This window comes from Dermacentor albipictus, chromosome 5 (assembly GCF_038994185.2).
Source record: "Dermacentor albipictus isolate Rhodes 1998 colony chromosome 5, USDA_Dalb.pri_finalv2, whole genome shotgun sequence".
NCBI classification, from domain to species: domain Eukaryota; kingdom Metazoa; phylum Arthropoda; class Arachnida; order Ixodida; family Ixodidae; genus Dermacentor; species Dermacentor albipictus.
This window is the reverse complement of record NC_091825.1, coordinates 120,892,918-120,918,572: the sequence shown is the minus strand read 5'-3', so window position 1 is coordinate 120,918,572 and position 25,655 is coordinate 120,892,918. Positions and strand designations below refer to the sequence as shown.

Sequence of the window (25,655 nt, the reverse complement as noted above, 5' to 3'; positions counted from 1 at the left end):
CATAACCTGTATGAAGAGGTAGTGAAGAGTTTGTAAGCCAGACTGAAGATTCGCTTGCATCGAACCGCGTGCCCCGCCTCTACTTTGCATATGGCCTGCATATTGCATGCTTCGACCGGCGCCGTTCTTTTTCGGCGCCTTGCATAAATGTTGAGCCCCGCCTATAATGCTAGCTGTATAGCCTTCGAGAAGAATTGGATAGTCCATAGAATTTCTGTGGATGTTCTATTGTAGTCTAAAAAAATATGTCTAAATACAGCCTGTGGACTTATGGCTACATATGGTTTATTATGGGCCTTATAGGTTTATTATGTTCAGCGACAGTCCCTGGCATCCGTTCTAGCGCACCTCGACACGACTTTCACATGCCGCCGACAGAAGGCATCGCAGGTGAAGGCGGCGAAGGGGCTACTTCGGTTTTTGAAAGAGACGGGATTGGACAAGCGACTGTGACAGTGATATCACGTACTATGCCAGATTGATGGACTCTAACGGACGATGTGTATGTGCTGGGCTATGTGCTCTCTCTCTCTTCACCTTCCCCATCTTTAATCTTCCCCATCCCTCTCCGATGTGTAGGGTAGCAAACCGGTTAAGCTAAACTGGTTAACCTCCCTGCCATTCCTTCTGCCTCTTTTCCTTCCTTCCTTCCTTCCTTCCTTCCTTCCTTCCTTCCTTGTTAACAGAATCAGTTCTGCACCTTGTTTCCAGATCTGTGCACCACAACACATACACACGATGAAAACTGTCGCAGAGGAACGTTCTTCTAATTTGTTGCAGCATGGGCACAACGACACGAACTTTGAAGGCACTTATGTCACTGTGCCTTGTCTCGTGTGCCATTTACGTCTGTGTCGTTGTGCCTGTGATACAACGAATCAGACGGTGACTTAGCAACAAGGCCATATATAGCTGCTTTCGAGGGCGAAATCTTGAGTTCCAACAAGCGTTTACGTCAGTATGGTATAGCTGTGTACATAGTATATCTGTCCATATATACCTCCGCGCGTATCCTCTGCATATCAACAGTATAGTAGAGTGTAGATCAACAATTGTGACAAGCTAAGCCGCAGAAACGTTGCGGCGTTCCCTAACATCGGCTATCTACGGCCGTTTGTAGACTGACCGAACGATGTACCCTTCTTCGGCATGTGCGTGGCATACGCGCTGGATTATCTTAGACCGTCTGGGTTTCTTAAAGTGCGAACCAAAGCACGGTGCACGAACGTTTCTTTCTTTGATTTTCTTTTTTTTTTCATTCCGCGATTCATCCTCCGCGTCCATGATTCCAAGCAGATACCTTGCACTGCTGAGTCACCACGCGGCGGGTCCTTGGAAGTCCGACGTGCCAACTTAATGTAACGAAACCCGGATGCTGACGCGCGCACTTTCAGGAATGTCACCGCGTCGTATACAAGGCGTGCGCACAGGATTGGCCCGCTTACAGGAATGGAAGTAGTCGGGGGCACAGTGCACGCTTCATAATTTTCTCCAACGGTATATAAAACAGTGAAACGACTCTGAGGCGCATGCTGCCACATGGTTTTATTTCGACCGTTGGAATCGAAGTGCGAGAGCGGCCAGGTACTTCCGGATGAGCCGGGATAGTAGCCTCACCTGTCGTAAAGAAGTATTCTTTTTTGACGTCAGGGTGGCGATTCGAATAAAACCGCAAGTAAGGTCTGACACAGAAGTGTTTCCTTTCACAAATGCTTCAGACGTTCCCATCGGAGGCGCCCTTTCACGGAAAGATTAAATAGACGTACAAGCTTTCTCTAGGAAGGTTGTATACCTGCTTATAAAGAAAGGCCTGAGGTACACCTGTTTAAACAAGAAAAGCTGCCTGTAAGAAAACAGTAAGGACGTGGAGGGGAGCTAGATAGTAGCGGTGTGCGAATGTTCGCAAAGTTCAAATAACGAATCGCATAGTGTCCTATTCGATTCAGTTTTCGAATCGAATAGTGATTATTCGTAAGTGAGAATGAATATTCTTCGAATATTTGACAACTTCAACTGCGTCCAACTAAGCATAAAATTAGAGCAGAAATACTGTATAAGCTTTCGCTCCCGCAGGCATAGTATTGACATAAAACACGAGATACTTGCGTTGTGGAGCAGGGTACGTCACTCACGTAGCCGTACTTCAAAGGCTGTACATGGACCATTTGCACTCTCTCAAGAGTCCTGTGCATGCGATGAAACTACACGCTTGCTCCTAAAGCTCCATTTGTGCGTTTAGTAAACAACGCTTCGTAACGTATACGCTGCAACGACAGAAGCCTGCTAACCTTAAGAATACCGGGACGTGAACATCGGTTTACATTTACTGCGATAACGGCTTTTCAGTATTCGAAAACTATTCGAAAAGTGTTCTATATTCGATTCGATTCTGGCACTATTCGATTCGGATTCGATTCTGACCCCCGAAAAGTTACTATTCGCGCACCCCTACGAGCAGACAGTTTGGCCCTGTGCAACGCCTCCTAGATAACACAAGGCCGGTGCACTTCGATCCGTGACGTCATGCTACCTTGCCCGACTGCCATATTATCTAATGGGGACGCTCCCGATCGAGCTGCGGTGGTTTTGGCGTCATCGTCTTCGTCACGCTGGGCTTGGCAATGGAAGTTTCGGTCCAAGTAGCATGATGTCACAAATCGGAGTGCACAGGCCTGCTATTTGTAGGGGGCACTGCCCTGTGCCGTTTGCACCCTCCCCTTCCCTCTCTTCTGATCGGAAGCGCCGGGCACGCCTAAGCACCCAGGTTTCGGCAGACCGCGGGGACGGCAACAGCAGACCGTAGTGCGAGGGAGATGAGTCACGTGAAACGTACTGCGCGTTGCCCTTGCAATTGAACCGAAAGTTGCCAGGCAAGGGTCCTGGCTTATACATGACCCTGCTTGTGAAAACACGTTCTCGCTGGATACGAAAGAAAGCTCAGCGCAATCTGTTCTTTTTTTTCTCTTTCTTTCTTTTTACTTTCTGGCCTGCGTGCGAAGGTTAAAGGTCGGCCCAGAATGAATCATCGTCAGTTCAGTGTGGCGGCCACCGCAGACAGCTGCTTGGCTATCGAACGATTAAGACGTTGCGTGTGGCTTTGTCTTTGGCTTTCTTGAATTATGATCTCCGCGGGCTCGGTATATAATGCCAACATCGACCTCGCCTCTGTGATGCTTCATTTTGTCTTACTTCTAAATTTTTTTGTTTCATTTCGCGGGCATTAAACCCGTTGCGCGGCTCCTTTGTTTTCCTTCTAATTCATTTTTTTTTTTCGTTTTTGTTATCATTCGTGTACCACACACGCTAGTGCGTGGCAGATCGTTCATTACTGTTTTGACAGCTCGGATCCCATGTTGACCTGGCTGTCAGAAAAGAAAAAAAAAAATGAACTGTGTACAGCTCTGCCTGATGCTGGCGCCCTTATCTTATTTCGTGTTTATTAAGATGCGCCTCACGTTTTCGACTCACAGCAATGCTTCTAATCAAATGCGACTCCAGGGGTATGAGCACGGAGGCTATTTTTCTGTTGCTTCGAAATGAAAATATATCCCCACCGCGAGGCGAAGGACGAGGATATATCGCTTGGCCGCGAAGAACTAATTATGTAATATGTAATTTGAGTTCACTCGCGTGCGTGCGCGCCATTTTAGTTGTGCAGTCCATTCAGCCACGTATACGGTTGGGCAGTCGATCATTGTTTTGTTTGTCGCATATTAAGTGCGAGCGAAGCGGCGGCGGGGAGGTAACTTCTGCGAGAGCATTGTGGTGCATATCAGGTTACGGTTGCGCTATTGTGTTCGGTAATAAACACACAACTTAGATGCTTTCTCTCTGGCTTATACGACGAAGCTGTTGCAGAATTCTTTACGACCACAGGAATTCACTCTCTCCCGTTAGTTCTCTTCGGCCTCGTGTGTGAGATTATTACTTTTTTTAATTTTATTTGCGTCGTGACGGGCTTATTCCTACCTCTCTTGGGAAGAATAAGAAGGGTGAAAAGTAATATGAGGTCCAGGTATAATGATAGAAGTCGAATCGGGGCCAAGTCGAATCGATGCCAAGTCGAATCGAGGCCAAGTCGAGTCGATGCCAAGTCGAGTCGATGCCAAGTCGACTCGAGGTCAAGTCGACTCGAGGCCGAGTCGAGTCGAGGCCAGGTCGACGGCGCTGCACATCTCGTCCGTAGTCCCAGCTGGCACGGGTGTCGTTTCAAAGGGTTGCCAGTGCTCCAACGAGTGTGCGGGGCTTCCGCGTGGTTCGCAGCGAGACAGGGCTGGCGTCGTGTGACGTAAACGAGTGAGCATATCTCCGAAGAGATTCGATGCGAACCGCTCTGCTTGAGCGTGTGGCCGGTTCACTGAAGCGAATTCGCCCACCGCGGTCCTACGCTGTGCGCCTAAAATAAAACCGAACGTTCTCAGTTTTTCATATCCGAAACCAAGTTATGACGTGGTAATATCGTTTACGTTTTAAATCGTCAGTGTTATAGGACACGTTGACGAGGGTGATTGCTACTTAAGGCGCACGCTGATGCTTGCGCACGACGGCTGAGACGCAAGCAGTACACGCCAATCGTGGACGTCGGCTTAATTGGGCGCGACAGTACCACCTCTCTTCGGCATCGCAAATTCAGTTTCCTGGTTGTAATATATCGCGCCGAAATTTATTACTTAGCGTAAATAATCAGTGTCGTTTCTTTTGCAAATTTGCAAAGATGGCACTTACGAAGTATTCGGGCTTCGAAATGTTTAGCATTACAATCGATCGTCTGACTCATTTGGTGAATATGGTCACATATTTATATTTGCGCGTTAAACTGCTTTCATTTTAAAAGCTACATGTGCCGTCGGAGTAAAAGCAATCCCTATAGGAAATCGCTTACGCATCACACCTTCCATGCATGTCTTTCACGAACTTCTAACGCATTCTCTGAAGTAAGCTGTACCCAGTATGCCTGTAGGTTCCAATTGCGCCGAAAAGTCGCATAGCATAAAACACACAGCCAGATTACAACCGACGAAGTGGGCAAAAATAATCCGAAAATATTGTTTATAGATGCATCTATCAGATGTTCGAGATATTCTTCGTTGAACGTGACTATACATCTATAGCCTCTTTCCACCGTTTGCGCAGGGAGCTCAAGGCCACGTCCGGTCAATGGATGCAGGACCTCTGCCGGAGGTCTAGCCGGCGCCGCAAGTTGAACGGACCCCCCGTCGCAGACGAGCTGGGCCGCGCTCTCCAATGCGTGCCGGCGCAGCAGCGGCCCGACCATGCAGGCCGACCCGCTATCGAACGCGCGACCTGTTCCCGTGCCGCCGCTGCCGCACCTGCGTCCGCGACCCACCAGCAACCGCAACAGAGCGCCCGAGGCCTCGGCAACCACAGCGGCCCGAAGACGACGCCGCCCATGACCAGGACGACGCCGTCCCCTGACGCGCAACGCCCCCCGCCTGCGCGACTCCCCGGCGGCTACTCCTCCGCTCCTCGCCCGGACTCCCCGCAGTCCGCCGTCGGCCAGGACAGCCTGTCCTCGGACGTATCGAGCGCCGCCGACTCGTCGGCCACGCCCTTCCCCGCGTCCTCGGCCACGACCAGCAAGCCGACGTCCGAAGGCACGCCGCCCTTGTCTTCGACCGCCTGCCCGTCGCCCCCGACGGGCGTCCGCTGGGCGCCGTTGCGCGGTCCCCTGAGGACCCCGATCCGCAAGCTTCCCCGTCAGGGCTCATCCCTGTCGTCTTCCAGCGACAGCGCGTCCGCCGAAGGCGGCGTCGGTGGCAGGCTGCTGCCTCACCACCAGCAGCCGCCGCTGTCGTCTTCGACCACGGCCGCCGACGACTCCCCGCCGCCCGTGCCCTTCCCGCGCACCAAGCGCCAGAGCCCGCAGCGCCAGCTGCCCCCGTCGCCCATGCCGCAGGACAGCCCGTCGCCGCCGACCCAGAAGCAGCTGCTGGTGCCGGACTCGAAGATCCCGCTGGCGCCGTCGCTGTCGGCGCCGGCGTCGCCGGCGTTCCGCGATCGGTCCCGCAGCGCGCTCACGGTCACCTACAGCAGCCCTCCGAGCGTCCAGGACGGCCGAGGACAGACCCTGCCCGCGCGCAAGGCGACGGCGCCCGAGTTGACCGGTCTGGAGCGGGCCAAGGAGGTCGCCTTCCGCAGGGTGACCCTGGGCAGCGTTCGAATGGAGAGCAGCAGCACCACGGGTGAGTCCCGGTCGGGCCCACCCTTTTTCGATGCAAGGTCTCGCATCCCGTTCTCGCTTCTTTGTTTTTTAGTGCCTCGGAGGCTCTGCCTCGATTCATCTTACTGCCCGCGATGCTGCGTTGTGGGCGTGGCCTGTGCACCAACGCCTCTGACAGTTACGCGTCTATTCCTATACACTGGCGGCCGCTTGCGAGAATCCAAAGCTATATATATACCTCTAGTGGAATAGCAATTGCCGAATTCGTGCATGCATCTCCCTAAAATTTCCCTAGACACAAATTCTAGTTAAGCCCTGAAGTATATTGACCACAAAGACCAAAAAGGTCTTTGAGGTAGCAAAGCAGTCTTCGAGCGACATTCGCTTTCGTCCTTTCGCTGTCGTTTGCCCATAGGCAGCCTACAGAAGGTCTCTCTGCCGTTTTCTCTGCGAATTCCGTAGGTATGATGTCCATGGGCAGCTTTTGCACTGGTACGGTATTACACGTTCTGCCGACTGTTTACCACTTTCCATGCCAGAAGTTGGCTCAGAAGTCTATGGGCCACAGCGTAAGAAAGAAGATAGGCTCGTAACGACTATTATCTGTAGACAGTATGCGCACTTTATGACAGACAAAAAGGCAAGTCTTCAAGAAAGCATAGTGGCCTTCAAGAAGTCTAAAGTCAATTGCTTTGGAATCGCCTCCGCAACGGTCAGTGGGTACAGACCCGTAATACACACGCTGAGTGACCGCACACTACATTTCTTTATTTGTGCCTTAGCAGTCACAAAGAAAAAAAAGGGGGGGGGGCAAGAGGGGAAGGAAGGAACCATCGTTATGAATACAGATAAATGTACAATTGTACAAAATACAAATATTCTTAGAAAACACCGTATAGCCAGCAGCTGCAGTCGCTAAACGATGACACTTGAAAACAGGGTGCACGACTAAAATGACATTTAACTAGAGGACACGACTATATACGGCTCTTACTAGAAAGCTTTAGACTAGACGACGCTAGAGAATTGAGTATATGCAAGGCCCAGGGGCCCACTGCACGTAGGAGTATGTACATATGTCCCCTAGTAAACACTAACTAGGTCAAGGAGAAGTTCGTACGAAGCCATCTAGAGGCCCATATGCTTTCGCTCTCCTGCGTTTCCCTCCTCCCCCGCCATGCGTAGTCCCGCACCACCCACGTCCCTGCTTCCTTTGGCTTCGCAGTGCCCCGCTGTTCTTGTGTCTGTCTGTGTGCACGCCTGTCGTGATTGTGTGGGGTGCTGCTGAATGCAGTTGCTTCGTTTTCAGTGCGTGACCTGTCGTGCACCCGTTTTCGTTTTCACCCCCCACCCCCACCCCCCCTGCTGTCCATCTCCCTGTTTTACTTTCTTGCTTCTTTCTTTCGTTATTTTCGCGAGCTCTACGACGCGTGAAATTTATTCCTTTTGTTTCGCGTGGCACGAAGCGGTTGGCCTTACGTGCGATTGTGTTAGGCATATTGTGCCAGCGCGAGAGGAATCGATCGCAGATCATCATTCATTACTTGAGACAACGAAGGAGCGACCGAGAGAATAAACATGGAAGGGGGGGGGGGGGGGGGGGATAACGAGTAATAGTCTGGTGGTTACGTTTAAAGGGGCACCACGACGCAAAACTTCGCTTTAAAGAACAGCATACTCAGGCGATTCTCTGATAATACTGGGGTGACTGCGCCAGGACGCACGGACAACAGAAGTAGAAAAAGGACAGGATGCACGCAGTCCTGTCCTTTTTCTACTTCTGTTGTCCGTGTATCTTGGCGCAGTACCCTAGTATTACAAGATGTGGTGTGGTGCTGTTGTGGTGGTCTGTGGTGTTATTATTGTTATTCGTGTAAACGTACATAAAGACCACGACAGAGAGAATTGGCTAGCCTGTATCAAGGACGCAGCCGCAGAGGGGTATACGATGTGACGCGTCTTGTGCGTGCTACACAGGGTGCAATGAACACTAAGTTACAGAAGGGACGTAATCAAATACGCAAGTTACATTCACGCGCTAGAAAGCTCACGTACCTAAGTTATGTTGCAGCTAGGTGGGGATCTTATACAGGGTCTGGTTTTGCAATCTCACGCTATTTTTGGACTCTGCGTGTCGAACGCGGAACTCCGTAACCGAGCAAGCGTGAGATTTCTGCAAGAGGTTGCGCAGTATTGGACCTTGTAACTCCTGATGAGCGCAGGTTTGAGTGATGAATTTTATCCTTCAGTGGCTGAGTGAGAGAGAGAGAGAGAGAGAGAGAGAGAGAGAGAGAGAGAGAGAGAGAGAGAGAGGAAAGGGGAAAGGCAGGGAGGTTAACCAGAGAAAAAAAATCCGGTTGGCTACCCTACGCTGCCTACGAATGTACTGCCGAGCTACGCCTTTATGAACGCCGAGCGAAACACAGAATGTAGCTCCAATCATCGCTACTAGATACTTTTCAGTTGTAAAACTCCGCCTGGGAGCGGCGCGAGAACGTGACCCTCTGCCGTCTCCTCTCGCGAGGTGGCGCTGCCGCCACGGTTGGCCCGGTTGGCTACAGAAGCTTGCCAAGGCAGCAGCGCGCCGCCGACTCACTGCCAGTTTTTTCTTTTCTTTTGCTGCTTTTCGTGGCGCTAAGTATTCAAAGAATAGCATTTTTACATTGTGCACTCTGTAAAAAGCAGCTAATAGGTGAATGAAGAGGACAGTGAGGCTTTTCATTTGTGGCATGTTTTATGTACAGATGAAAAAAAAATGATAGGACCGGTACAACGCCGGATTGATGAATCTAAGCATGATACATCGATATTCACAAAAGACGCGCTTTCTTGGTTGCTACAGCTACCTTGTGACTGCTTTCTAGATGACAGTTTGTATCCCTGGAGTAAAAATGCATCCGCATAACAATGAAGAAATTCAGTACTTCGCACGTGAACGCGAACAAATGCTCTGCACAACCAAGAAGAGAAAGGCAGCACCCCTCTAGATCATCTAAAACCTTCCAAAATATCTCTCCGCAAAGGCCTGCCTCATCCAGGGAAGCTGACACACTTTTGTTAGCAGTCTTCATAAAGCCCAGCATCTTTGGCGTCGGGTGCTTTAATTAAGGAACCTTGCTTGAGACTTCTGCACTCAATTAAGTTACTGTCGCAGCCAACTGCTGGGATTTCAAAGCTTATGTCCACTATGCATATTTCACATGGTGCGCCCTTTCTGACTTTGTGAATGACATATCCACACAGATAATAAACAGCATTGTCCCTTAGGTTTCCTCCAGCATAAGTGTGCTCATTGCAAGCACATTCTGGTGAGCTGCTTGGCTCCAGGCAACTTATCAAAGCCGCCTCAATGGCATTGCGAAAACTTTTTTTTTTTTTTTACTGGCAGGCTTCTCTCATCTGCTTAAATGTGTCGATGACGCCGACGAGCACAGACAGGGCCTGACGTACCTTCCACACTAGCACGTAGCGCTGTTTTAACAGGTGTATACAGGCTTAGAAGGCGGAATCTGCGGGAAGTTGATTACAGCAGGACGGGACTCATCACAATCGAAGGAACGCACTAGTCCAATCTATTGCTGAAAAAACGTGAGTGAGGGAATTTCCTAGAAAACAGTGCAACGTGTATGCAGTCACAACAAGTGTGAACAGTGTGCCTTATATATGTATACCTCCAGTGAATCTTCATAATTAACTGGCTGTCGAAACATAGAGCGCAACTGGACGCGGCAGATCATCGACAATGTCTAAAGTCGCCATCAGAGTTACTCGCAGCGACTTTGCCGTTTGTTGTGATGCAAAAAGCTTCAGGTTTTTTTGAATTGCACTCTGTTCTGTCAAGTTTAGCTGTTCCGAAAAATCTTTGATGACCTGAATTGATTAGTGCAACAAGTCTATAGCCCTTGGGAAATGCGCACGAAGTTCAAAGCCGGTGGCCTGGTACACTATTTCGTCGTAGAATGCTCGCAAGTTTTTAAAAAAACACACAAAAAACAGGAGTGAAAACAGACAAAGTGATAATTAGGAAGGGCGCGGCACCCTCCCTAGCTATCACTTCATCTCTTTCTCGTGGTTTTTCTTGTTTCTTTGCCTTTTCATTGTTCCATTGCAGGCATGTTTGCTCACAAGGCGAGCAGAATTTTCCTGGCATACAAATCAGAAACACGAGCAAAACGTGGCACGCTGCTGCGCTCATCGGCGTCTCTGTCCGCCCGCACAAACGTTGCGCGCACCGCCCGCCTTCGGGCCGATAGTGTCGCGCGCGCCACCCCGCGGGCGCGACAGAAAGGGGTCAGGTGCCGCGGCGGAGTTTGACAACTGAAACCAATCTAGTAACGTTGGCTCCAATGTCGTCATGCGTGGCGCGACAAAGAAAACCGTCTCCGCGAGCGACACGTTATCTAGTAATGACTTCTTTCCTCTACACAGCGATACAAAAGTAAGGAGCGTGGGTAGAACGGTTGTGGATATATAAGCGATAACAGTATAACAAGTTTTCCTTACGTGTGGTTTTAGCAATAGACACCTTCCTACGATTTTAGAGACGTTTCAGCTAAAAAAAAAGAAAACAAAAATCGGGAAGGGGGAAAGCAGGAAGGGCAAGAGAAAAAGGAACGCGCACCCGACAACAAATCGCATCACACCCCGAGTACGATCTTTACCGACGTGATCGAGTCTAGTCCCCGGTCGTCGACAAGAATCCCAGCGCACTTCGATCAAGATTAAGTTGTGGGGGAAACTTGCCCGAACAACACCGCGCGTGAATCGCATCACCTCTGATTCAGGCCAACAATCTCGACGTTTTCTTTCCTTTTTTTCTCCGCAATAAAACTTCTATCGCTCTTCCCGGGCCTTCCGGTCCTCCATTGAGGACAAGACACGTCGCGTCGTATACGCGCGCGCGAAGACCGAATTCTCCCGGCCCTCCCCCTCGCCTGTGGTCGTCGCGCATCAATTCAGATCGCACGATTTCCCGGCCCGGCCCGGCCCGCATCAGCTGGTGGATCGCGCTCGCTCTGTTGCTGCTCGCGGAGCGTGTAACCGCGGTGCGAGGGAGGGAAATCTGTGATAGCCGCAACGGCCACGGCTTTTTGAAGCGAGGGAGGAAGGAGGCGAGAGCATACAGGCGCGCCATGCCAGCTGGTGGCTGGTTGTTCGTAACACACGTATATACGTACGCGATACGATGTGTATTGAAGGGGAGACCCACCGTGCGTGGCTTTCTGAAGCGCGTACACGCCTATTGGCGGCGAGGAGTTACGGAGTCGCCCTCTATCGGAAGCGCCTCGATGCCGTAGTATGAGGGATCACGTGACGCGCTCCTCATAGGTTTTGCTGTCAGCGCTCACTGAAAACACCACGCGCGAGCTCTCCCGGACATTTCTGTAAGTACTTTCGAAACGAGAGAAGTTTCTTACTGTCTAAATAATAATCTTGGGCAAGCTGAAAGCACACAATCGTTTACAGCCGCTCTCTTTACCGAATACGTACAGTGAACGCCACTGCGCGCGGTCGCCGCGATGGAGTCTCCCGAACCGGCTTCTTGCGTGAAAAGTAGGTAAACGCCGAGAGCAAACTATGTGAAATATGTTCTTATAGTGTTTGTATAACTAAATGGAGAGTAATAGAATGAAGCCTCAATGCAGCGATCGCGCAGATTCGCAGCGACCGACTGCGCGTCTGCATGCTTGTCCGCGCACTGTTTCGCTTTCTCCGCGCGCGCGTTTTCGCACCGTGCCATGAGCTTTAGGCCGCAGAATATGAGCATTTGACAGTATATAGGCAACCATTGTTGCGTGGGCGCTATCAGAGCTGTTCAAAAATAATTTCATTGTAGAGACTTCGACGCCTATGGGGACTGTGATGTGCCGTCGCGACGATGCAATCTTTTTTTTCTTCTAAATTCTTTGACCTTTCAATACTATTTCTCGAGTTGCGTCGCACTGTATGTTTATCGGCGTTCTCAGCTTGCAATTTCCCGCTGCTCCTTTTTTGTAATCCAGTGCATTAATTCATAACACAAACATGACCATATGCCATGCTTTCTTTAAATGTGCTTCTCACCGCTGCCTTTCCACTCCACTGAACTTGGCAGTATCTATAGTATCGACAAGTTCATAGACCAAACCGTCATGACATTAGTCGGGCAGCGGACTCAGGCGAGCGTCTCAGTGCGCGTTTTGAGAACATCGCAGACCGGGCGCCGTAGCAGAAATCTTCCTCGCGTCTGTGCTTGCTGCATACCCGAGTTGTAGCCGATGACTGCCGGTTTTATGTTTCGCGAGCCAAGCTTCACACAGCTTCTTGTCCTGCGGCTACGTGTGGATAAGGCCGACACCGGCCTCCGTTACGTGCGTCCGGCCCTGCGGCACCGAGCAGTAGCCTACCCTGTTGCGCGCCTTCAAAGGCAGCCACTACCTATTGTAGTGCTTTCAAGCGTTGTAAAGGAGACACTCGAAGCGGTAAAATTTCGCCACTAAATGAAAACCGCAGCGTACGAGGGAATTTAAACTCGTTTTCAGCTCGCTTCGGCGCGCCCGAAGCAGCCGACGCGGCCGCTATGTCCACGTGATCCCTCCTAGCACGTCACGTCGACGGTGGCGCCAGCTTTTCCAGTGGTGGAGCTCGAGGCCAATACAGCTCGTGCCGTTATGTGCTCTCTTTCCGACCCCCTTTCCCGACTTGGCGAGGAGTCGTGCCGTTTTTTTTTTTTTTTCTTTCCTTCCCCCGTGGCCACCTCGTTCACACGGCTGCGCGGAGAAGCAGGACACGTGGGCCGGCCAGACCCCCCCTCGTATGTGGAAGAACCATATAGCACCCGCGTCGATACGTGCTTCTTGGCACAGCGGTCTATATACCGTCTCGACGCTCGTCGTACGTGTAACGAACGGCCTCGCCGTTATTTTCTCTCGCGCTTCGCCTCACTAATTCGGTGCTGTGAGGTGAACGCTATGGGGCTCGTGTCGGCCAATCAGAAAAAAGGAAAGAAAGAAAAAAAGATACGCTGTTCTCAAACAATTTCAAGTACACTTTTCTTTATTTGTGAAACTGTACTTGTGTATATAGTCACGTTTGGTGGGGTGACGTCTTCGTGTACTGCCTTTTGCGGCTTCCCGAATTCGCCTTCCGAACCGAGCTTTGTACGTGTTGTCCGTGCTATCTGACTTTGTTCGGGGTTTTTTCGGTGCTCCTTGTGATTTCATTTCGTTTGCCCTGCGACGAGTGGTAAGCTCCCTTATCGACGAGGAGTAATCGGTGCATCGCTTAGAAGTACCAACATCTGCTTTGATATCGCGTAATTAAAGTTTAGAATCGAAGAAAGTAACGAGGGTCCTCGCGTGTTTGTGAGAAGAGAAATGATATGTATCGCTCGATGCGGGCGATACTACTAATCCTTCCGTGGATCTTCCGTTCAATCGGCATAGCTCGGAGGGCGATTAGAGGCGGACAGTGCAGGAGCCCCTTTTTTCGTTTCTCTTTACCCTGGTTGGCTGACGTGTCCCATATAGCCTTGGCTGCACTGCACGGATTTGGCGACTGAGAGTATAGATGGAAGTTTCTTTTTTCGTTTCCTTCTTTTCCCCTCTTTCTTTTCTTTCGCCGCCTCTTTCGCGAAAATGAAGAAAGTGAGAGAGAGAAAAATGACCTGTGGTAACGCGTCGAGCATGTGAAACTTGTTTGAAGATGCTGGCCCGTCCTCACTGACGTATCTAATCCTCTGCTTGCTTGATTGTCCTCGCGTCGCCAGGCCGCGTTGTCCTTTCCGCTCGCAGGTTCTAAATTCAAGTTTGGATGCTCCGCATGTATACGAGAAGGGTAGCCCGTGCTGGTACTGTATTTGTGCGCTTCGACAGTGGTCGAACAAGGAACGTCTCAGGCTGGAGCCAACGTTTCGGCAATTCGGAACTTGCCTTCGTCAGTGCAGCAAGCGTTGAGTGTTTGTCTCGATGAAGACAAATCCTTTTCTGTCGAAACATTAGCTCCAACCTGAGGCAACGTCTCCTAGGAGGCGCTGCTTGAGGCGTCCCTGAGTCAAACGCTGTTAAAATCGCCCCGTGGCTCCGCCTCGCTAAAAAATATCCTGCGTTATTTCTGTGCTTGCGACGCGTGGTCGTACGTGTAGTTCTCGTCGATATTTTATTCTTGCTTTTTCTTTTTTACCTTCATTCTTGCCTGAGTAGTGTAATTGACCACTTGCAGAAGTCGGAGCGCCACCTAGCGCGAAAAACGGGAAGCTTGCGCCTCGCCGCTTGGTTGGAAAACATCCCGGCTCCAACCTTGCTTTTGTACGGCGGCATCGAGTAGCGACGTAGTGTTTGCAGAGCTTCTTTCACGTTTTGTGAAAGCGTCGATGTTCTTTGGTAGTTGCCATATATGACCTGCCTTAAATATGATTGAAGAGGACTTCATTCTCTTGCCGTTTTTGCAAATGGGACGGACAGCTGACTTCTCAGAGCGCTGGATAATGAGCGACAATGCGTGGGGTTATCTTCATGCCAACACTTCGTCCGTTTGTCAGGCACACCGCCGATGGGCTTTAAAAAAAGAGGGTTAAGTTAAGCACGTAAAACTTAACGTAAACACCGTGGACCTTCCACTTGGCCTCATAGGAGCTACGTACACACCATCCATGAAGTCGGGCATCTACGTGGTTACAGCATGGTTCACAAAAGCTATTGGCGACATTGCCGGAGAGCACTGTGAATGTGTGGCCGGATGAGTGTTTTATGCCTGTCGCATTCCCCGAACTCTTAGTTGTTGCATGGAACAACAGATGTACACGTTCTAGCTTGCAAATTTGATATTCATCTCGTGCTGTTTCGCCAAACTGCTGTGTTGCATGCTTGTGGTTTACGAAGCCGTATCCCAAATTTCGCATGCGCTATATGTACGCGGTAGGTTATTGAGTTTGTTTTTGCGAGCGCTAAGGCCTCAAAGCTTACGCCAACCTATCTTATTATATGTTATATTAGCTTAAATATGGGCAGCGCGTGCGTCCGCAGGCCAGTACGCTCGCGCTCACTCGCGAATACTCATCAAGGCAGATAGTTTGACGAATTGGTTCGAAGTCATGTTGGAAGAGAGCGCAACACAACTGACATGTACGGAAAAAAAGAAGACGAGCGCAGACTCACAAATGACATGACGTACATAGACTGGCCGCATCTGTTTGCGCTGTTCTTCACAAATCGCTTAATCGTACTCGCATATACTCAGGGTCACTCAGTGACGCGCACGAAGGAAAACTGCATTCTTTAAATTTTACAGCCTCAGCGAGCACTGCCAGCACGTCCTTGGCCTTCTGTTCGGCGTTGCAGAACTGGCAGGAGATGACAAGGGAATAGAAGTTGCCTGCATAAGCCACAGATCCTAGAATGCACTGTTAGCTGCCACGGTGTGCCGTCCGGGTTCGACCGCTTCACCGCTGCCGTCCGCAAACTTCTCCACATTAACCTTCGCGGGCGGAAATCTGAAGAAATTACTATTCCCATTTTCACAATAATAGCTCGTGCAGCCGAAAGCGACTCAGTTGGCGGCATGTCACGCCCGAGCAGCGCAGTTTGCTTTCCAACCACGGAGACGGCGCTCACGAAGCGCCGCCCCGCGGCCGGCTTTTGCGCATGCGCAGTCGTACTTCTGCAAGTGGTCAATTAGGGCTCGGGCACAGTCTGCTCTAAGGAGAAATTGTTTTTTCTGTTTCTCTGTATGCATATTTAAAAAGAAACGGATGGCCATTTAACCTACATGTTGACATCGATTAATGACCATGTATTTCAGAGCGAGTTGGGATTGAGAATGGGGTGGAGTCACTGCGCACGGCACTCTAGCGCGTCACCGCTCGCGTGAGGGAAGTAGAGGGAGCGCCAGACTTTCTCATTCTTTTTTTTTTCTTTTGATATACTACAGTCGGGATTCCAAAAGTCTCCCAATTCGTTGTATTAGTTATGGAGAAGCAACAAGCGTACATGGGTGTTCCCTCGGCGGCTCGCCTCCCGACCGCGGTACCGATTACAGGTACCAACGGTCCTGAGAGAGAGAGAGAGAGAGAGAGACTATTTCGTGGTGAAACCTAGAAATGCATCCTATTCCAGGTGACTATACCGCGACATGTGAGAGTACTGGTATGTTTGGATATATACTGTTCGTGCGTGACTTACGGCCAACCGCAAGTCGAGGCGATGAGACACATTCTCCTAGAAACGGTGCCCGCAAGAAACAGCAAGGACGGGCCTCCCCGTGGAGACGTTTCAGTCAGTATATTATGCGGTTGCCAAAGGAATTCAAGCTAAGTTTCCTGCACTCGGCTACGGTATACGTCATATTTAGTGACCCCGTTTGTTCAGAGGTTTGTTCCTCCTTACGGAATTATTCGTGTGCCAACGAAGCTTTGTCCACATTTTTCTTACTCTTTTTTTTCGTTCTTTCGTTTAGTTCTGTCCTAAACCACGTGAGAAAGCCGAAATCACGTGAAATTCCTCGCCTGTCGCCACTCCACCCTGCTAAAATCCCTTTAGGGGTTGGAGTATCTGTAAAAAAATAATATCGTGCCCGTTCGCAAAATAAAATAAAAAAGAAAACAAAGTAAGGAACAAAACTAATCTGGGACGAGCTAAAAAGACTCTCTATCTTTCTCTCTCTCTCCCCTTGTATATAGCATCCCCTGCGTACATTGTATTTCCTTCAGATATATAGGCTGTAAAAACCTATCGGCCCCAAGCCCCATCCATTTTCTCGACTCTCTCTTTCTCTACCACTTCGCTGGCCGTCTTTATTGGGCAAATTGCGTGCTTGTGTGTGCTTGTGAGGTGGCTGGGTGTGTATAGGTGTGCGCCCAACTCGCTTCTCATATCTCTCCCTCTTCCTTTCCTTCCTTTTTCTCTTCCTTTTTTTTAAACGCGGCTCGAATAATACCGCGCGCTGCTTCTTCCTCGTCTTGCGCCAAGCAGCAGCAACAGCAGCCGTGCCATTTTTAGCGACTCGGCGATAAGGCCCGGCGGCGACGAGATAAGCGCGGCCATTGCATCCTCGTTGGTTCGGTAGTACGTTCGGCCATCTTGTGCGCGGAGAGAGAGAGAGAGAGAGAGAGAGAGAGAAAGAGTAAGAGAGAGAGAGAGAGCCTGACGAGCGAGGGCCGAGGGCGGCTTGCGAGAGAGCTAAGCGCGCAATGCGCGCATTGCATCGCGATGCCGCGTTAAATAATTTCGCCCGCGTCCGCTTTGTCGCGGTCGCAGCGATTGCGAGAGCCCGAGCCGCTGTGTAGCGTGCGACGTGAAAGGAGCGTGCGCGTCTTGGCTTGGGACAGTGCACGAAGAAGAGGACTTGCGAAATTGGAAGCGACCGTTTTTATTATACCCATTAATTTCGGCCGAATCGCCCGCATAAGATATATGTGCTGAAGTGCGCGGCACATTCCAGTGAAACGCACTTCATTAAAACGACAAAGTGTAAGGGTGAGGACACAAGTGTCCCTTACACTTTGTGGTTGCATGTGTTTGCGCTGTAAACAGTTTTTATGTCAAGTATGCACCAACTCGCCCAGAAAGAAGTTTTTAACGAAGTACCTTTCTTGTTCACAGCGCTTGTGTCCTGTCCCTTACACTTTGTGGTTGCATGTGTTTGCGCTGTAAACAGTTTTTATGTCAGTGAAACGCACGCGGGCCGGCATGCCGGCGATGTTTTATGCGCGACGTCGAAAAGTGTGCGGCGCGAGATTCGTGCGCGTGAGACGCGTGTGCGTGCAGTCGGCCTGAAAAGTTCGCGGGACACGCGGGTTGCCACGACGAATGTGAAATGCTGCTCTGTTTATGCGCGGGGCTTGTAATTTAAGAGGTGTTATTGTGTGGGTTTGTATAAAAACTATAACAGATTGAAACTTTGAATATGGGGCTCTGTTCCGAGGTTTCGCGACTTCTCGGCTTTTTCGGCTTTTTCGCCATTAGTCTCGTGTCCCATGAACTGTCGTGGCCGATTGTACTAGTGTAAAAGAAAAAGAGGTGAGGGGAAATTCCAACAGGTGCGGTGTGTTTTTTCGCAAAACTAATTACTATCGCTCTCTCTCTCTCTCTCTCTCTCTCTCTGTTATCGGCTTTGGCAGCGCATGAGCTGGTTAAAACGTAAAATATGTCGGTTTCTTTAAGGCTGCTGGCGCACAACGCTGTGAAGGCACCTTTGTCTCCGCAGCCCCTACCCTTCCTTCTCTCTATCTCATCTTTCTATTCCCTCTTTCCCGTCCCCCGGAGAGTAGGGTAGCCAACCAGATGCATTTCTGGTTAACATCCCTGCTTTCTCTCTTTCTTTCCTCCTCCAGTGGAAAAACATAATGATAATAACAAGACCGCCAGGTCTAGATAATGCAACTATTCTATTCCAATTCGATCTTTGGCTTTTCGGCATCGTCAACGGCCAAAGTGGCACTCCGCCTGCGTCGTGACCGTGATCAGCACGTCATGATACACACACACACACACACGTGTGTGTGTGTGTGTGTGTGTGTGTGTGTGTGTGTGTGTGTTTGTGTGTGTAGAGAGAGGGGGGGGGGGAATCCTAACTCCGGGAGCGCTAATTCCGTGCCTTTTTGTTCCCATTCATGTTACGCGCGTCGTAGCGCGACCAACCCGTTTCTGTGCGGTTTCTTGAACGCATCCTCGAGGCACCAAACGAAAGACGCGAGCTATCGCAGCGGCGAGTCACGAGCGAGGGAAGAACGCACTTACGGAGGCCTTTCTTTTTCTTTCTTTAGCTGCCGCGTGTTTTGGAACGGGGTGTGTGTGTGTATACACGTATATGGCAGGCCGCACACGGGACGCCATTCTTTTCGTGCTGCTGGAAGGAAGGCCTCCCTGGCTTCGGCTCAAATTGGGCGGAACCGCGCCGCCTTGCCGGAGCTCTCCAGCATCCGGGCAAACATTTGTCGCGCCGACACCACACACAAAAGCCGCCCTAATGGTGCTCGTGTATACACACACACAACCGCGAGCGACAATAGAGAGACGTGTACTATACAGAAAAGGACCGAAAGGATCTCGCGCAGCGACAAGGGCAGCGGCGGCGAGCCGTTCCAACGCGCGCGCGCACAATGCCTCAAGGCGGCGTGGCTCTTGTGCCGGACAAGGTTACGCAAACGACGACGACGACGACGACGACTCTGGTGTCGCTCTCCGCGGTATCGCGTGGCCGCGGTCGCGTGCGCTGTTGGCCGTGTACGCGGCTGCAAACGGCGCCTGTGTTGTGAGGCGAAGACTTCCTGCGACGGACGTCCCTCGTACGCGTGGGTCTGGTTCACGCCCCGGGGCCTCGTTAAGGAATGGTTCACGCTGCCCAGCTGACCGCATCTGGCGGAGTAGGCATGTTTTTTTGTTTCCGCGAGGTAAAGAAGAAGACCGCGTGTTTTTTTTTTTTTTCAGAATGATGTCCGGGCTTTGTGCTCGAGAATCTTGTGGTGTTTCCGACTGGGTGACGGTTGTGTAAGGTCTTGCGAGGCGACGGGGAATCACTGCGATCGCGTACGAGCGAGAGAGCGGTCGAGTGAGTGAGTGGTCGAGTGAGTGAGTGAGTGAGTGAGTGAGTGAGTGAGTGAGTGAGTGAGTGAGTGAGTGAGTGAGTGAGTGAGTGAGTGGAGTGAGTGAGTGAGTGAGTGAGTGAGTGAGTGAGTGAGTGAGTGAGTGAGTGAGTGAGTGAGTGAGTGAGTGAGTGAGTGAGTGAGTGAGTGAGTGAGTGAGTGAGTGAGTGCAGTCGAACGCTTCTACGACCAAAATGACTTGTATAACGACTTATTTCGCTTGACCCCTGCCGAATTCCTACGTGGCATTATTGTAAGCGCCTCTACAGAAAAGAACACTGCAACGAATCGGCCTGTACAACGAAGGAAAACAGGCTTTGTTGCTTTGCAACGAATGCAAATATAGCGACGCCACCACATCCCTCCGTAGCCGCCACAAAGCAGCGGTGCGCGCAAGTGCTTGTGTCACCGTGTGGAAAGGTCCGGACACCGCAATAGCTAAGGTAGCCCCACCCCCCCTCTACTTTCGACCAATGGAATGAATTACGACATCGTCGAAGCCATTAAAGACGGGAAGGAGGCGAAGGTCGACGAAGGCAGCAGTGTTGATGAGCCTGTCGTGTCTAGACTAACCAAGAATTTTTATGTTGGAGGCAATAAGCGGCATTCGACAGCTATGCAACTGTGCGTTGCTTCACGCACCGCATTTCGCCGCTGAACATGTCGCGAACTTCGTTGCCCTAGCGTCGGCTGCAGTCGCACATTCCGGGAAATGGAGTGTGCAGCAGAAAGTTATAGCTACTTAATTCACTAAGTATCTCTTGAATTCATGCAGATTGTTTTTCCCTTACATGCTTAGCCTGCTTTATTGCAAGCGGTACAGTTCGCCGTCTTTACAACGAAGTTACCTGTGTATAACGAAGTATTTTGCAGCTCCCAAGCGTTTCGTTATAAAGTCAAATTCGACTGTGTAAGTAAGCGGGCAATGGAGTGATTGAGTACGCGAGTGAGTGAGGTGAATAAGTGAGCCAGATAGAGAGGCGAGCGAATGGGTGGAAACGGTTGTGTGCAAGGTCTTACGAGAGGTCAGGGAATCGAGGTCCTTGCATATGAGTGAGCTAGCGGTGCGCAGAGGAATGAGTGAGTAGCTGAGCCTGCAGCGGGAGTGATTGAGCAGGCGAATTTGTGAGTGGGCGAAAACGCGGTTGTAGAAGGTCTGGCGATGCATCAGGGAATCGATGCTTTCTATCGTGTGACTGAAAGGAGCATTGTTGATTCCTTCCCTCATTCCTTCTACCCTTACCCTTCCCTCGATGCACGGTACCAAACCGGAAGCCCTTCCGGTAAACCCCCCTACCCAGGTTTCCCATCTTGTTTCCCCTCTCTCTCTCTCTCTTTCTGGAGTGATCAGCAAAACATGTAGGTAGGCGAGTGCAAAAAAAAAAAAAAGACTGAGTAGTGAAAAAAGCTGGAGCATCGTTTACAGTCCTGAAAGAGGTGAAACGCTGCATTCGTCATACGACCGACTGCAGATGCAGCTCCCGGTGCGTGGATTTCCAAGGTTTGTTGCGGCCATTCCCTACATAGCTTACACGCTTATAGCACTTACGTACCTGTCGCATCTCTTGCTAAAAAAGCTTCACCTAACTGCGTGTCCGTTCAGTGTCCCTTCCAACTTCCCTTACCGTGACGTCACACTTGGCAGCAGTAAAGGTTGGGCTTCGTTTAGACTCGCTCGACACACAATGGTCTTCCCGGTTACCCCTGTCCGCGGCGGCGTTCTTTCGCTTTCCGCGTTACTGTCGCTCTCGCTCTCGTCTCTACAACGTGTCTTCGCGCTTTTGTTTTTCGGTCGGTCCCTAAACAGCGACAAATGGCGCGGGGGGGGGGGGAAGGGGGGGCAAGGAACCGCGCGTTGCGTCAGTTCGCGCACGGCTGCTTTATTAAAAGACTCAAACACGCAACGTGCAACAACCGCGCAATTACGCCGTGAAGCGGACCCTTTCCTTTCGTTTCTCTTTTTTTTAATCTTTATTTGTATTTGACTTTTTTTTTATAGCTGTTTCGCAGTCCACAAGCTAGATGCACTTTTTCGTGTCCTTCTTCTTTCTCATGTTCCTCGTTTTTTTTTTTAGTGTTACCATTATTATTTTAGTCGACGTCAGACGCGCGCCGTGCGACGCCATATTAGTTCTAGGTTTGTGGAACGGCCCGTGTCGCCGCCGCGGGTCTCGCTCGCCTGCATGGCACGACGAAGCCGCAGAGCTGGTCGGCCGGCCAAGCCAAGCCGGCCGCGCGGGACTGTCGTGCGTGCAGTGCTGTCTTCTTCGCTCGGTGACTTTTCCACGTTTTTTTTGCTCGCACGCCCGAACGCGCGCAGCACGCGCCTCGAGGAGCATTCCCTCGGCGTGTGCAGTGTGGCGTTGGGCCGTGAAGTTTCTCTTCTTGCGTGTAGTATAGCACGTAGCACGTATAGCACGTAACACACACATACACACACACATGCATCATTATCATCATCGGCAGCTTGTGTCATGCCCAATGCAGTAAGAAGGCCTCTGCCTGCGATCTACAAGTTTCCTGCGCCAACCGATTCCAACTAGTGCCCGCGAATTTCCTAATTTCATCGCTCCACCTAGTCTTCTGCCGTCCTCGACTGCGTTTCCCTTCTCTTGGTACCCATTCTGTAACCCTAATGGTCGAACGGTTATCTAACCGGCGCATTGCATGACCTGCCCAGCTCCATTTTTTTTTTCTGTTGACAAGAGAGAGAGACAAAGAGGAGGAAGACAGTGAGTTTTCTGTTGATGCCAGATAGAATATCGTCCATACCCGTTTGCTCTCTGATGCAAACCGCTCTCTTTCTGTCTCTTAACGTTGTGTCTAGCATTCTTCGTTCCATCGCTCTTTGCGCGGTCCCTTAACTTGTTCTCAAGCTTCTTTGTCGGCTTCCAAGTCTCCGCCTCATAAGTCCGCACTGGTAAAATGCACTGATTGTACAGCTTCCTTTTCAATGATAATGGTAAGCTTCCAGTCAGAAGCTGACAATGTCTGCCGTATGCGATCCAACCCATTTTTATTCTTCTATGAATTTCCTTCTCATGATCATACATGCACACATACGTACATACATACATACATACATACATACATACATACATACATACATACATACATACATACATACATACATACATACATACATACATACATACATACATACATACATACATACATACATACATACATACATAAGCACGCACGCACGGCGACACGTGGAAGTTCAATGAACCGTCTGGTATTTTCGAACAAAACGACGGTGATACAATGAATCGCTGCGGAATTATAAAATTTTTAAGCATTTATTTAGCCCAACTGCTCCGAGGAATCAAGTCCAATCACGCGGTTTGACGTCTCAACTTAACGTTTTCCTCTCTTTAGTTTATAAAATGTAATGTTTCACGGTATACTATATTGAATAAACTTCGCGGGCTAAGAAACGCCGTAGTGGGTGGGCGAGTGCGAATTAATTTGAGCAACGATGATATTTAAGGAACCTCAGTACAGAAGCGTTGTCGCCTTTCGCCCCCCATCAGAATGCGACCGAACTCGTGCTCTGCAGCCGATAGCCCAAATCTGCGGTGGGCCAACTTCTTCGAGCGCTGCTGAACGTGTCTGCATAGGGACATATCTGTAGATAAACCTGCCGTGGAGTGAAGTCACTTTTCCCTTACTCTGACACGTACTTTCTGCCATGGGGATTAATTCCAATGAAATGAAGAAAAAGTGTCTTTCAACGTTAACAGAAAAAAAGGAATTGTTGCCCCGAATGAAATAATGTCTGTAGTCTCCACGAAAAAAAAAAAAAAAACTGCTGTTTTTCTGAAGGTAACATGCTATCGATGGCGGCTCGATTGAAACTATGTTAAACGCAGTGAGTAAGAAGTATATTGTCTTTATTAACCCCGTGTATTTTGACATCATATTGAATGCAGTCAATAAGAACTGAAGCTCAGTTTACTTCGTCGTAAGTCAATGAAAGTTTAACATAAACTCAAAATTCATTTCTTAGGGGCCGGCTGGGAGGAGGGGGGCGCATTCTCGGTCAATTTGTTCATTTCCCACCCCCTCATTTTTTTTCTTTCTTGATGTGAAACAGCAGCAAACCGTTAGGTGGCGTCTCTCTCCGCACGCGGCCGTAAAAAAACCGCCAACAGCATCAGCACGGAGATCCCTCGATGCGTGCAGCAGTTCCGCGCCACTGAAGCCCGACGATGGCGTGATACGCACGCGCAGTCTTGCGACGTGCAACCGGCCGCAACATGCAGCGCGCTCCCGCGAGCATTCCGTTTACGTCACGTGTCACAGCTCGTTGTTTCGAAAGCTGTCTTGCTAGCTGAGAAGTTGCGCGCAAACTTAGTTGCAGTCGCCGTCAAGTTTCTTCCATCCTCCTGATGCGATCAGCAGCATTGATTGATTGATTGATTGATTGATTGATTGATTGATTGATTGATTGATTGATTGATTGATTGATTGATATTCAGTCCATGGCAATAACATAGTGAGGGATTTGGCGGTTGAAAAACTCTCGGAACGTTATCCTTTTCTATAGTACAGTAAAGTACCGGGCTGTGAGATTGTAGATAGCGTTCTGTCGCTGCGAAAGAGGTCACGTGTTCTATTACTTGCCGCACGTGCTCTGATTGTGTCAAGCGCTCTGATTGCTTACTTGGGATTTCGGTGCGTATTGAGAACCGCGTTGGTTCGAAATCATTGCGCAGTCCTCCACTGCGGCGTCTTCCACTGCTCAGCTGTCGCTAAGACGCACACACTGGCTATCGTGATATTTTTTTTTCTGTATTTGCGTCTGTTTGTGTTCATCGTCCATGCATTCATATTTTCCCAACTAGCCCCCCGCGCGTGCTCTACGTGTGTGGGTGCGCGCGCGCGCATGTGTGTAGGGGCTACACAGACACACACACGTGAGTATACTTTTAAGAAAGATGTCACTACAGCACAGTAGCATGTCAGCGATATCTATACGCCCGCTAAAATCTCTGCCTTTCATTAGGAGTCTCTCTCTCTCTCTCTCTCTCTCTCTCTCTGTCACACACACACACACACCACACACTGCACTGCGTGGTTGGTCATAAGAAATTCTGTTGCAGGCTAAAATTTCGTACACGATCGAACGACTAATTAGCCAATTAACTGTGCCGAAATTCAGAACAGGACTTTTTCTTCCCCTTCTCAATTGGCGCATAGCGCAACTGGTAGCGCGATCGTATGCCAGAACGCGTTACACGCTTTCTTGGCTCGTGAGCGGTGCGTCACTCTCGCCTCGCGGATTCAGCAGCAGACGTTATTCACAAACGGCGGCAACAACATCCTGCTCGGAGCCCGCTGCCAGCCACTGCTGATCCTGGTGAAGCAATAAGGTGCGAAGCCCTTGCGCCACATGCATTTCGAGTTGTCTGGCTCGCTTTCCAGTCTCTTTCGGCGCGCGTTTGCGCCGTCAGCGAGTGGGGCCTGCATAAGATAACCGGCAGCGCCATGGAACTTCGTCATTTAGAGAGTTTTACGCATAGCTCGCTCAATTGTTCACTGTACAGAACGTCGCGTCAGGTTGCGTCGATCTCGCACTCCTTTGTTACGTGTGCAAGGTGGATTGAGATCAGTTCGTTGCGTCATATCGCACTCTCTTTTATTTCTTCGTCCGTGAAGAGGAATGTGTAAACTCCTTTTTTTTTCTTCCCCCTCTGCTTTTACGTGTCAAAACCACGCTCTGATTACGAGGCACGCCGTAGTGGGGGAATACGGAAATTTGGAACACCTGGGGTTCCTTAACGTGCACCTAAACCTAAGTACACGGATGTTTGACTTGATCTACACGATGTAAAATGTGTGTTCGCAATTTCATGCAAGTATTTGGCGATTCATAAACAATGTGTGTTAGGTAAATGCGATGATATTCAC

The 25,655-nt window shown here is 50.1% G+C and overlaps 1 protein-coding gene across 7 annotated transcripts in view; it reads left to right on the top strand.

Moving 5' to 3' along the window:
- LOC135911612 (uncharacterized) overlaps nt 1-25,655 on the top strand; it is a 567,380-nt gene that overhangs the window by 474,129 nt on the left and 67,596 nt on the right. For all 7 annotated transcript variants that reach the window (XM_065443937.2, XM_065443933.2, XM_065443934.2 and 4 more), the window contains one exon: nt 5,134-6,203. In XM_065443937.2, the coding sequence (XP_065300009.1) occupies nt 5,134-6,203 (1,070 nt within the window). The remainder of the gene's footprint in view (nt 1-5,133; nt 6,204-25,655) is intronic.